Source organism: Thunnus thynnus, chromosome 19, assembly GCF_963924715.1.
Source record: "Thunnus thynnus chromosome 19, fThuThy2.1, whole genome shotgun sequence".
NCBI lineage: Eukaryota > Metazoa > Chordata > Actinopteri > Scombriformes > Scombridae > Thunnus > Thunnus thynnus.
In genome coordinates this window covers 27,782,405-27,796,485 of record NC_089535.1, presented here as the reverse complement: position 1 = coordinate 27,796,485, position 14,081 = coordinate 27,782,405, and the positions used below count along the sequence as shown (strand labels likewise).

General features: G+C 37.6%; 1 protein-coding gene across 1 annotated transcript; it reads right to left on the bottom strand.

Annotated features, from left to right (window-relative positions):
- Window positions 1-901: 901 nt before the first annotated feature.
- Window positions 902-8,272, bottom strand: spra (sepiapterin reductase a). The gene is made up of 3 exons (XM_067574311.1): window positions 7,791-8,272; window positions 5,800-6,090; window positions 902-4,525 (listed from the first exon to the last, which is right to left on the bottom strand). The coding sequence occupies exons 1-3, from the start codon at window positions 8,110-8,112 to the stop codon at window positions 4,335-4,337; spliced, it is 804 nt and encodes a 267-aa protein (XP_067430412.1). The 5' UTR covers window positions 8,113-8,272; the 3' UTR covers window positions 902-4,334.
- Between the last annotated feature and the right edge of the window lie 5,809 nt (window positions 8,273-14,081).

The window sequence follows — 14,081 nt, the reverse complement described above, 5'->3', positions numbered from 1 at the left end:
GTGTCAAAACTGCCAGTCAGATAGAGGAAACATCATAATTTAATGTGCAGATAGTCATGAATTTTGCTGAACAGTCAATTGTCCCTGTAGGATGGACTTTTTTAATTTGGCCTTTCCTCTATGAGCACCCTCAACATTACATTTTCTCACTGGCAAGGCGCTAAGAAGTATTTATAATTTTGGTAATGCACACAAGATCACTTTTTTTATTTATGCTATACTATGGATTATTATTATTGATTTGTAAGTATTAAAAGATTTATTAACATTAAAGCTGGAGTGTGGGACTTTACATATAAATGAACGTCCGTTACATTCAAGCCCTTGCCAAACAAGTTCACATAATTCTGATTAAGCCTGTCACCACCAGATATATCTCTCTGTATTTCACAGTATACAGTTTTTAAATCTGGTGTCTGGTATGACATTCCTGCGCTGGCACACCAGTAGTGCTAAGGGTGGCTGAAGTCAACCGAAGCTAAGTATCCCAGAATGCACTGCACACCAACCGGCAGTTTAAGATCAAGCTGTTGTAATTTTTTACTGCAGGACTGTTAATGTGTCACTTTATTAAGTTTTAATATTTTTTCAGTTGAGAAAGTAACAATTTAGATTCCCAATATGTGGTCAGTTTATCTAAATAAAACTGTGTGCGACCAACTGGTCACATATCTCATAAAGCATGTGCTGACAGTGTTTTTGTAATTACTCTCACTGCCAGAAGGGGGAGACAAAAGTTCTGCCCTGCAGGTTTAAGCAAATAAATATACAAATTTTAGAAACCATTCATGATTGTGAGTTGCTATGAAGTGGTACTTGTATAATATCATTTTTTGCACTGTGATATTTTTGCATCATGGGTGTAGATGGCATGTACGAAAGGAACAAAAAATAACCCCAGTATTGCTTTCACTGATTTATTTCTCTAATTTACAGCATCAAGTTTACTAAACTGATTGGGATAACAGGCTGAGGTAAGCAGTTACAATCTAAGAACTTCTCATTAACAATTACATACAAATCACATACATTGAGGAATGTGAAAAATATTTTGTATAGAAAAACAAAAAGTGGAACATGTCCACATTTCTCTCATGCATATTAAAATAATGTTCAGCATTACAACAACATCATTTACTGTTTACTAGTTAACTATTCAGAAAAGACAGTATCTCATTTCACACACTTTAACAGATATCACATTAAGGCACCTTAAAAGTACAACCTCAAGATTTAGAAATTATAGAGTAGGATACAGATTGCAGTCAGAGCAGAACAAGAACATTAATATTACAATAACATCAACTGATAACACGTATGGTAAACATTTTAAGGGATACAGTCATCCAGACAATACAAATACTTCATTAAATAAAGGGTAGATTTTACATGAAATCACCCAAACATTGATAACATAGATCCAGTTTCACAGGTCAGGCTTATAAGGCCTGGTCACAGTGGCACAGCAAAATGTATCCTCAGGTCTTTGTGAAATGGGTGTTGCTAGAGGCTTGGTGGCAGAGTGACTTCTCATAGTAACTACTTGGTGAATTACTGTAGCAGGATAGTTCACGGCTAACGTGCAAGCGAGCTGGGAACATGCTAAAAATATTATTTTCTTTTTAGGGTTGTACATCATTTCATTCAATTAAGAGTTATTAAAGAGGTGGGAGAGCTCTGTAAGCTAGCTAGCTTAAAAACTGTCAGTTACCAAACGTCTTAGCTCAGTTGCTAACAGTACAAGTTCATACAGTTTACTCAAAAAACTTGTATCATCAACTCCTGTCTCAAAACTGTCTGCAAAGCATTCCTCTTTTGTGGAGCAGTTTATACTCCGGCAGATATAAGTGGACGGTGCAACACAGCTAATAAGCTACAAAAGTTTCCTCCATTCTCCGGCAATCTGTTTCCTCAGCAGTCAAGACATTTTGCTCAAAGTTGACTTGACTTGAGTCGATGTGAAAGATTCACACAGATTCATCTCACCTCATGAGAAAATCAATTGATTACCATTTTAAATGCTGATGTGATTCTTGCTCTCATAGTTTTGCCTATAATTTCTGTTGGTTATCACAACATTGTACTCGTCAGGTTAACGTCTGAGGACACAGGAACATCGATAAAAAGAAGTCTGATGGAGCAAGAAACATGAGCAGACAGACGATCAAACAGGTTGTAAATAAACCAACAGTTTGGCCAGAATATTTAAACAAGCAGTTCCCAAACGTTTGTATATAACGGACCATTGCAGGTGTGGTCGAGAACCCTTCATGGTAATACTTTGAAAGATGGGATAGCCTCATGGAGAACACAAAGTGGCTCTGCTCTATCCTTGATTATGCAAAATTGCCCTTGCCGTACCTGTGAGTACTGCTGCTTGTGAACACAGCTTTTCCAGACTGAAGCTGGTTAAGACTTACCTGAGATCTACCATGAATGATGATAGACTGAGCAATATAGGTGTTCCATAATTTTGGATTTTGGTCCTGTTTAGAAATGTGAACCATATAGGCCTCATCAAAAGAATGACACACACAGTGTCACCTTAAACCCACCCAACCAACTCATCTGGTTCCTATAAATGTGAATGGAAAGGTGGAGGTGGTGGAGAAACTAAAACTATACATGTTCTCTATTTTGGTCTCACTTAAGTTTTTTTTTTTTTTGGGTTTATTTTGTTTTTTTGTAAGTGGTTTTGGCTTAATGCTTACAGTTTTCATTTCTGATCTTTTATTTTGGTTTTGTGCTTGTGATAGTGGTTTCTTACAGTTTTGGTTTTTCATTTAGATTTTTTAACTCAAGCTATAATTCCTTGTTTACAGTTTTGGTATCTTGTAAAAGCCTTTACTTGAGCATCATGGTGACCAATGCATACCATACAACCGTAACATCCCCGGTTCAATTCTTGCCAAGGACCTTTGTTGCATCATGTCATACTCCTGACTTACAAAGATGGTGAAGAACCAATCAGTGGTATGTGCATGTTTCATGAAGTTGGAGAGGTTTTCTGTTTTTCAATTTTTATGAACAAATGTAAGTGAAACAATAAGAAAACATTTGTGAATGAGACTGAATGTCATATGTTCTAAAACTGGTGTTTGTATCCCACAACTGCCTTGTGACTGTGAGCTGGTGATTACTTGTTACAGCCTGAAGTACACCACCAATTCTACAAATGACTTCCTCCTACACAGTAAATATTTTCAAAATTGTTCCATTCCTTTTTCACTTTTGAAGATTGATATCTTCAGAAAACCCAGCAACTCTGTGGTCTTGGCAATGCTCAGACCAGCCCTCATCTTACCCACAGTCTTTTTCAAAGTTTCTTGTCAAAACCCCCCTTTAACAACTAAATGGTTGTATCAAAATCTACACTCTAGACCAAGTAACGAGGTTACAGTCAGCTTTCTCAAGTAAGCTGATTTCTTGTCATGTTTACAGTAAACCTGGTTTCTGTAATTGGGGTGAGGGACTGGAGAATCCTGATTTCCCCAGTTAGATTTCTTCAGGAGAACACTGATTTCTTGGCCATATATACTCATAATCAGGTTTCTAATTGGCTTTTTACATTTACGCAGGTGCTTGACAATGCTTCAACCAAAGTGTCTTGTGATTGCAGGGTGATGGGATGAAAGAAGACATCATCACACAAAGTGATGCATTCTATCCAAAGTCTGACAAAAAGTCTGTTTTATTTTCTTACGACATGCTGCCTTGGTTGATTACCACACTGTGATTGATCATGCAATGTTATGATTGATCAATCATTGTCACCTGAGCCAAATCAGATCCTGACGCATCTATGTGGTTATCATTATATGATGGAGTATGTTGTGTCATGTGGTGCCTCTGCGCTTTTTCTCTGAAGGTTAATAAATGTAAGAAAACTAACTCCACACAACTGAAATTGACAGACATGACATAAATATTTAAATATATCACAATACTGCAAGTATCGTGATATGACCAATCTTTATCACATTAAGATTTATACTGGTATTATTCATTAACGATATGATGTGGCACACCCCTGCTACTGACTGTCTGTGAACGTCTGTCTATAGTTCCTGGTCAGTGGGACTTTTGTTGGTTATGTGTTGTCATTAGATGTGATGGATGATGGAATGTTTTGAATGTTAATTTGATGAACATGGGTTCAATACTTCACGCTGTCATATCGGTCAGTTCAACAAGGCCACCACTTGTGACAGTGCATTTTGAGTCAGCTATATATTTTGTGTTAAGTATAATTGAATAGATTATCAATTAAAATCAAGGCACACATATAAATCATCTGGCCCTAAGATAAATGGTTAGAGGTACTCATGCTGTGTCTACACGTCATAGACGTCGATGTGAGCTCCTGATGTGTAGTTGTCTTCCAGCAGCAGCTTCATCAGCTTGGCACAGGACGCCTCACAGGTTAGCACTTGGCCTTGAGAGAACATGTCTGAGAGGGACTTCTTGATGCTGGGATCGGCTGTTCTGGATCTGGCCACCATATGCATGTCTGTGTCCAGAGGTCCTAATTAAATACAGAGGACAGGAAATAAGTGAGAGAGAGGAAAATAATGGTTGGAGTGGAAAGAACAAAAGACAAACTGCAAAGTCTGCAGAGTCTTCAAAAGTCCCCAGTGTTGTAGAAGTCAAGCATATATATCTACATTTAACGGAAAACATTTGTGTGCAAAGTAGCGACAACCTGTTGAGTGTTGATTACTGGTTATTCTGCTTTAGTAAACAGCTATACTGAATTATAAAAATTCAACATTATATTTGGAATTTTGTGATGGAAATATTGAAAAATGCCCATAACAAATTCCTATATATGGAGACCCTAAGAAGTTAAAATTAAAATAAATAAAAAAAATAATTAAATAAGACATTGTGAAAGAAATAATATATATAATTGTGAACTCCACTAATTATTATTAAATCTAATTTCATCCTGCTTCTTCTTCTTCTTTTTTTTTAACAATAACAGAGTATATTTGGGGTATTTTTAGTTTTTAATTTCAAAATGTCTTTTCCCAAAGTCTGTTTGTATTAAACAATGCCATTTTAACCAATAATCATTTTATTTAATAATTATAATCATAATAAATAATTTCATATTTTATCACAAACTCTATGCCTTTCATGACTGTTGTTTCGGTATGAAAGCTCAAACAGCAAATGTGTATTTCACTAGTTCTCTTTTGTTGCAAAGACAAATATGAATTGAAAAGTGGAGTTTTAATTTGATCTATTTTTTTCATTGATTTCATTTGTAAAATATCTTATTAGTATTTCTATTTTCCCATAAAGTGTCAATTATTTAATTGCTTTTTATTTGATGGCTTATTTCATTTTATTGATTTGAGTTGTACTTGCAAAGTGTTTCACAAACAACTCTTGACTGTTCAATTAAATATCAATTACTGAACTGCTCCATAATTTGAACTACTTAACTAATTTACTGATCTGTAAGGTTTTTCTTTCTTGACCCCTTATTATTGTTTAACTAATTATAAGTCAATTAATAGATTTGTAACCTCTTGCATGGCTCTTTAGGTTCTCCATACTTTCTCAAACTTTGTAAGTATTTGAAAGTTTGAGTTTTTCAAGGTATTTCCAAGATGTTTTATTTTCAAATAGAGGTTACTTTACAATGTAGAAAAAAAAATAATGCTGCATTTGAAAACTGACTTTACTGGTCTGGTCTGGTCTGATCCAGTATTGTTACAATAATTCATTCAGTTTCCCCAATCCAGTTTCTGTTTCTGCCTAACTGGTTGGACTTGATGGGCAGTTCCCCACCTGGAGCGTAGTTGAGCACCCGGAGGTCCGGCTCCTCTTCTGCCAGCACCTTGAACATCATATCTCGGGCAGCCTTGCCAGTGCAGTACAGCACCCAAGAGCTAAAAGGTTGCAGGGCACACAGCGAGCTGATGTTCACCACACTGCGCCGCAGACCTGGACGCTGTGGAAAAGCCTGCAGCGTGTTGGCGGTGAGGCACAGCGAGGAGCTGACATTAAGAGACAGGTAGGAGTCCACCTCAGCCATGTTGGTGAAGCTCCTGGCATAGCGGGACACATCACCCAAAGAGGCTGGGAGGAGAGGGAAGGAGGTGTTACTTGTGTGTTTCCATCCTCATACATACATAGCGAGTATTTCCATCAACTAATGTCCTTAAGAGCAGGCAACAAATGACATAACTTAAAAAGTTGTAATAAAATCCTGCTTGGGTCCCCCAAATAGCTGGGGCTGGCCCTGCTCAGAGTTAGACCATCATGAAATGATAAGACAGGAGCCTGTGCAAATAACCAGGCCAAATCTGGATATTGCCATAGTTAAGAAGGAGAGTGTATCTGTAATTTGGGTGAACTGACCCTTTAAAAAACATCTTTACAATAATGACTTTTATTAGTTGTCCTTGACAAAAGTGGAGGAAGCATTCAGATGTAATACCAAATTATACTCCATTACATCCATTACCATTGTAAGTAAAATTATTTAAGTACTGTTAGAATAAAACTGGTCCCTGTGAGAGTTATATCACTAGATTATTACTGATAAATAACATAAATGTAGCATACTTTTATTGTTTGTCTAGGTGAGGTGGAACTAATTTTATCTTTTCAATATACTGTTGGGTTACAGAATCATAATGTTTCTTATCATTTTATGCAGATGACACACAGATATACCTGCCCTTAAGACTGATTCTAACAGCCCCGCTGCTCTTTTAAACTTAATGATATCAATTTTTGGATGGCCAACATTTTTTTTTTTTTTACAATGAAATCAATCTAAATCTGACATTTTAATATTTGGCTGACACATCACATGTTTTTATGAATGATTTTGGACCATTGTTGGTAAATGTTAAACCAGTAGCAAGAAATCTACATGTAATTTCTGACTCAGATTCACATTTTAGAATTGATTTTAAAATGTTACGTATCACCTTTAAAGCTATTCATGTGCTGACCCCTTCATACACTGCAGGCCTGCTGACTCCTCATGAGCCAGTGTGCAGCCTCAGATCCCCTGGCAGGTCTTCACTTACTGAGGGACCGGGCCTCCTAAGTCAGGGCCCCAGAATTATGGAGCAGCCTGCCAGAGGATCTGAGGCTGGCAGACTCAGTACCACTTTTAAATCCCCTTGTAAACGGTCTTTTATAGATCAGCTTTTATGTGATGCCGTTTTTCACTGTCTTGTATTGTTTAGTACTCATGGTTTTATTTTCCTCATTGATCTCCTTCCTTTACCTTATTCTGTGGACAGCATTGTGTTTAATATAATAATTTCATGATAATAATTCATATTTTTTTCAAATAAGTGTAATTTAAAATGCATTGATTTTTCATATGTTCTTTTGCTGTGTGTTTTGTGTTTATGAATGTTAATTAAGTACGTTGTAAAAAAATTTTTTAAAAAGTGGTATATAAATAAAGATATTATTATGATTATTATGTAAAGTCTTAACGTGTAAAATAATAAATAACTATAGGTGTCAAATAGTGGAGTCAGAAGTACAATATTTCCCTCTGAACTGTAACTTAGTGGAGTTTATGTATTAAATAGCATAAAATGGAATTATTGAAGTTCAAGTACCTTTAAATGTGTTCTTACTGTAGGCTACTACTGGATATACTTAACTACATTCCACCAGGTGATTTTAATTCCAGCCAAATAAAACAGACTGAATCGATGAATTCAGCTGCGGTACTGTTGCACAAAGACAAGTCTTTCTTCTTCGTTGTTCACTGACCGGGTACATAAGCTCAACAGGTTTCTTCTTACCGGCGTTGTTGACCAGCATAATGTGATCTATATCCTCAGAAAAAGCCTCTTTAGCTGCTTTGACGACGCTTTCCACTCCTTCCATCAGCCCCAGATCCGCCACCACACACTGAACCACCACGCCCGCTCTGCCAGCCTCCGACTCGGCCAGCTCCGCCTGCAGAGCCCGCAGGTCGTCACCGGAGCGGGCCACCAGGACGAACGCGGAGCCCGGCTTCACCAGCCGGGACATCTCCCTCGCTGTCGTCCGGCCAAAGCCTCTGGAGGCCCCGGTGATGATGCACAGCGCTCGGCCCAGCTCTCCACATTCTGCGGACTGCATGGTGATGGAGGAGAGAGTAATGTGGCGAAAGGTCCGGAGCGAAGTAGTTTCTCCTCAGCGGCTGCAGACCATTCTTCTTCTGGCAGCCGACTGGCGCTGCTCGCCACTTGTTGCCTTATCGCCATCTCTCGGTTTCACACTAATTCACACCCATCACTACAACAAATATCTCATGAAATATTGTACCATGGGAAGCGCACAGCGTTCACCAAAGGGAAAATAAATTAATGGAAGAAAAAGAAGACAGTCTCATAATCATAATTTAGCATATCAGCCTTAGAATATCTCATAATCTCATAGTCATATCTCATAATCATGAGACGTAAAGTCACAATCACGCAAAACATCTGGCATCAAAAAAACAAAAACCCCTTATATTTCGATTCTTGCATTATACATCATCAAGTTCATAAACACTTACTAAGATTTTCATTTTTCCATACATCGTATGGAAGATACAGATACATCAGATAGATTAAGCATAAACTGATGCTGGAGCCCAGATAGCAAAATTGTGGCCCACATACCGCATAGAATGATGGCACTTGGGCGGTCCTGTTTGCCAGATCCGGGTCACAAGCAAACCATAGCAATGCCACATGTAAACCAAAAACTAAATAAACCAGATCTGGCCTGAATCTGGACCACAGTTCATTTTTATCAGTTCCATTGGGTATATGTGGGGTTCAACCCTGATTGCACCAAACAAAGCAGTGGAAACCAGTTGTTAGACTAGAGGTGGGGACTGTGGCTGGACTGTTAGGACAATGATCCCTGGACTAACATAGAACAGTCAATTCCATGTTTATAAGAGGAAGAGGCCAGGGCACACTTTGCTGTAGAAAAATAATCTTCTGGGAGCATTTCCAGAGAATCTTACCTTCCTAGTTGTAAACATTATCGGTGTGTATGCACCTACACTGAGCTTCACCTCTAAAATTTTATGATTCATTTAGAACCACAGCAAATCATATCTCATATTATATCATATCACATCCAGATTAGCCAGTTCTGAGTGTGCCATATCTTGGCCAAAACTGGCCCAGATTTGTTTTAAGATGACTGGGCCACATTGGCTGCATCATATGTTGGCCACCTCAGGCTCACTTCCAGATTAGCCAGTACTAATCGTGCTGCACCTTTACCTATAGTGGTCCAATACTGTTCAACCATATTTGGGCCATATTCACCATTTCAAATATGGGCCATTCTGAGCTCACACCCTGATTAGCCAGTGTTTACTGTGTCGTATATTTGCCAGAACTGGCCCAGATATGTTTAAGATAAACGGACCACATTTGCTGCATCATATGTGGGCCACTTCAGGCTCACATTCAGATAAGCCAGTATCAATTGTGCCACATCTTTACCTAAAGTGGCCCGATAATGTTCAGCAATATATGGGCCATATTTACAATTTCACATGTGGGCCACATTAGCCTCACACTATGACAGCCAGTGCTGACTGTGCCATACAATTGCCAAAAGTGGGCCAAATTTGTTGTAAAGTATTTAGGCCATATTTGCCATATCATATGTTGGCCACTTTAGGTTCACATCAAGTCAAGCCAGTGCTTACTGTGCCATATCTTTGTCAGAACTGGCCTAGGTATGTTTAAGATAACCGGGCCACATTTGCTGCACCATATGTGAGCCACTTTTGGTTTACACCCACATTAACTATTGTCGACTGTGCCAGATTGTTGCCAAAGGTGGCCCACATTTGTTTTGTGATATTTGGGCCATATTCACTATGTATCACATGGGCGACTTTAGGGTCACATCCAGTTTACACATTGCCAAGAGCACCACATCTTTGCCCCAAATGGCCCATGTTTGTTTTGGGATATTTGGGCCATATTTGTTATTTTATATGTAGGCCACTTCAGGCTCACATCCATTTTGTCCAGGCCAGAAGAAGACCAGCAGTGCCATATCATTGCCTGAAGTGGCCCACTTCCGTACGCTATCTGGGAGGTCACATGTTCCCACAAACTAAAAAGTTTGTTACCTTCAGTAAAGACCCCCTCCAGATACATTTTAATACATTTAAAAGAATACTCTGCTTTGAATAACATTGTGTGTCTGATAGGGTTTTTCCATAAAGTTACATCGTTATTTTTAATTACATACAATGACAATTTTTTAAAAATTTAAAAATCTAAGTCCTCTCTCTCTGAGCATCTGCAGAGCTGTAAACCGTTGGAGTTCATGCAGAGCAGCTGAGCAGGCAGGTCCTGATCCACAGAAGCACCAAAACTCTGAGGGTATGACAGGGCCAGCACACAAACAACAGAGCTGTGTCTCAACCTCATACTATCTACTAGTAATATACAGTAGGTAGCCTACTGTATATTGTCATAATATACTCATTTTGCGGTCCATATACAAGGAATAAATGTACTTCTTTAGTACTGACAGGACATTATGAAATGCAAGACATTTGTCAACACACCTCAATCAAAGTGCAACCTTAGAAAGTCAGATTTCCAAATATACACGCATAAAAAGCCAAATGATTTTTCAGTAATGTATATTTTTTTGGTTAGTTTTCCAAGATCTTTTGCTGTCATTGTATGATCTAGAAAATCAATAACAATTATTTCAAGAGGAAACTGTGTCAATGTACAGTTTGATTTCAGCTATGAGTAGCAAGAACTATGGTTTTGATCTGGTATGTTCAGACTTGTGAACATAGTATTTTTCCATTATTAATTTATGAAATAATATCATTATTATCATAATAGTTGAAGCCAAACAGCACAATTTCTGAACCTATCTCAAAAGTCAGAGACTATGTTATCAGCAATGGACTGCAATTACTGCAAACTGTAATTAATTTAAAAAGATTGCAGCTGTGAACAGTTCCTCCATTTTATTTGTGCAGGGACAATTGTTTATCATCGATAGCATTCTCAAAAGACAAGTGGATTTAGCATGCATGATGATATCTTAATTATGTTTTATGGAAATGACACATAGTGTCAGACTGGAAAGGGAGTGTAAAGAATAAAAGGGAGTTTGTGATTATGGGAGTATTTTCCCATAATCATGTTTCCCATAAATCTTAACCCTTTAAAGTAGCCTTATTCAAGAAACAACAGCAGAAAAGAGACATTTTTTTTGTCTTTACTACAGCAAGTGATTTCAATTTATACACATGTGCAATTGATGTACAGATGACTTCATCTTTATAATCTACAGACTATGCGACAATCTCTTTAAAAGAAATGTGGAACTGCCAGTGCATGCTATATGGGAGAGCATAATAACTTAACACACATACAATTTATACTAATAATATTCACTTCTTAGTCTTCTGCCCGAGTCCAGCTCACTATGCTTCCCGTGTATTACACATAGATCCAGTATAAATAACAGATGTATTACTCTTTGATAGATAACAAGTCACAATTCTTTGATTTGGTTGAACAACTTCACTGTGTTAAAACTCAAAAAACATATCAACCTACATCCCAGTACAATGAGATTTCCGCAAAAACCAATTTAAAGACTTAAAAAATACATTTGACATTTTTATCAGCATGTACTTCCCCGTTATTCAGGATAATCCACAGACTTCACTGTCAGCTAAATGAAACTACTCTATTTCCACTAGAATTAGTGAGAATCTTTGTTGTGTGAGTTGTGTGGTTGATCTGTTCCTTTCTACAGCACATGTAATGAAACTGCCTCTTAACACTTATATAAGCAAACACACACAACCAGCTGGCTCACTCAGAAGTGGTTGACTGTATCAATGGCTGCAGGCCTACTAAACAGATTAAGATCAAACTTTCAGTTGAATAACAGTCATTAGTTATATGAATGAGGGTGTGTAGCTGTAAAAACTAAAACTACCTCATCAGCAGCTGACCCTGTGTCTGCTGTGATCAGTGACGACTATATTGTGGCTACTCTTGAGTCCAAAATTAACTAGTACATTTAGCATTTAGTAAATCTAATATTAGAAACTTGTTTCCACAGAGTCACAGTGCTTCAGTTAAAGATAATCATAGCTACAAGCTAATGTTTGTGCTCAGTCCAGATGGTGTTGTTTCCCACTTTCCTTAAAAAAGCCAGTTTTATGTATTTCATGCAGATCTGACAATGACCTGTGAGATTCAGGGCCAGACATTTTAATCAACATTGAAATGTTTCCCAGGTGACATTAAACTTTTTGTTGTTGATCCTGTGTGAATACATGGGTATGCATTGTTCCCAAGTTGCATAACATTATACAGTGAAGTAACAATGACATTTTAAATTATCATCAAAATGAAAATACAGCTGAAAAAAACCTGAATTACCCTTTAAAACAGAATTGGGTAAAAACTGTGTAGTCGTTTATTAGTGACTTTGATTTAAACAGTCATGTTTCTGGCTGCCTGACATCTGTAAGGTCAATATTACCTCACCTTAAGCTCAGTCACATTTAGTACTCTCCTTAAGTATTCAGGCTCTTTAGCTGCCATCTATTCGACTTTGTTCACCAGCTTGTTTCTAACTTTGTCTGACTGCTATTTAGTGTGGCATGTATGTGTGTGATATATCTGTTGAAAATAGCTGCCTGCTGATGAGAATAGGCTTAGTGAGACCGAACCATACAGCAAACATGCCATCAATTCAGTAGGTTTATCGCTGTGAGCCACACATTTCATCTGTTTCACATTTCACATGTAGTCGTTTGAGTCGATGTTAATATAAAGATATTCGTTAAATGTTGATTTAGATCCTGACAAAAGGTTATTTATGTAACTTTAAAATGTACATTTCCTTCAAGGACTTACAGCATCACCCACAGTCTTGGTGAGGTCTATGTACATGTTTACTGCAGTTACTGAAAAATGTAAATATGAATGCACAGCCACAGATGAGAAACAGTTGATGGAGGGACACTGAAAAGAATACAGCCTGTACAGATCACACATGAGTTCAGCTTCTCTGTGTACTGTGTATGATGGATCTGAACAGTGTTTAAAAGTTAAGACTGGTGATATTCTATTTTTCTATTACCGTCCACATATGATATAAAAAGACCAAAACTAATACTGTCTTTTCCACTCTGTCTGTGGCACTCAGGCCCATAATCCATTTGTTCCTGCTGAAGACATAAATCTTTAGAAGCAGTTCAGTATGTAGTTTCTTTTTTTTTTTTTTAGAAAAGATTCAGTAATGTTCTAAAACAGCTGGTCACTGTAGTTTTTAGCAAATGTGAGTCAAACAGGAGGAAATGGTGAATATGTTGGGGACAGTTTCCAGTAACCGTTTAATGCACATTTGTTGTTCTAGTGAGTATTAACAGCAGAAGCATCAGAAACTCCTATAGGTTGAGCTGGACTTCCTGAACACTTTTAAAACTGATTAACTCTAAAAGACATATTATGAACTGACTTGAAGAAACTTGCTAGCCAAGAAACAATAACGCTACAAACAACCCATAATGCAACACTTTCTATAAGAGACACTCTGTCCAGTTAAAATGAAAGAATATCTGACATTGTGAAAAATATGTAATTGTCTAGCCCTTGAATATAATACAACCCCCAGAAAAAGGGTTATATTCGGGCCAATAAGGTATTTTTAGAATGTCATATCGGTCATCACAGTCTATAGATACTGAGGGGAAAAAGATCAAACAGGGGAAAAAATGGTTGATCAGGTACATGTCTGATTAGTAATTTATTTATTTATTACTTGTACCTATTCCTGGTTAGTAAGATCAATACTTTGTCGTTTTTGGTTTTTGTTTAAAATAAGAAAATATGAAAAATATTGCCAGACTTATCCTTTAAAGCAGCTTACAGCTTCAGGACGAGCTGTCCTGGTTGGCAGTTTGGTGGGTCTCTGTCGGTCTCTCTCACCACTTGAGAGCTTTGCTGGTAAGGAGGACATGGCACAAATACAAAATGGTGCCATTCATGGATAAATTCATGCACATCCCACAGCTAGGTATAGCCCAAAGTGCT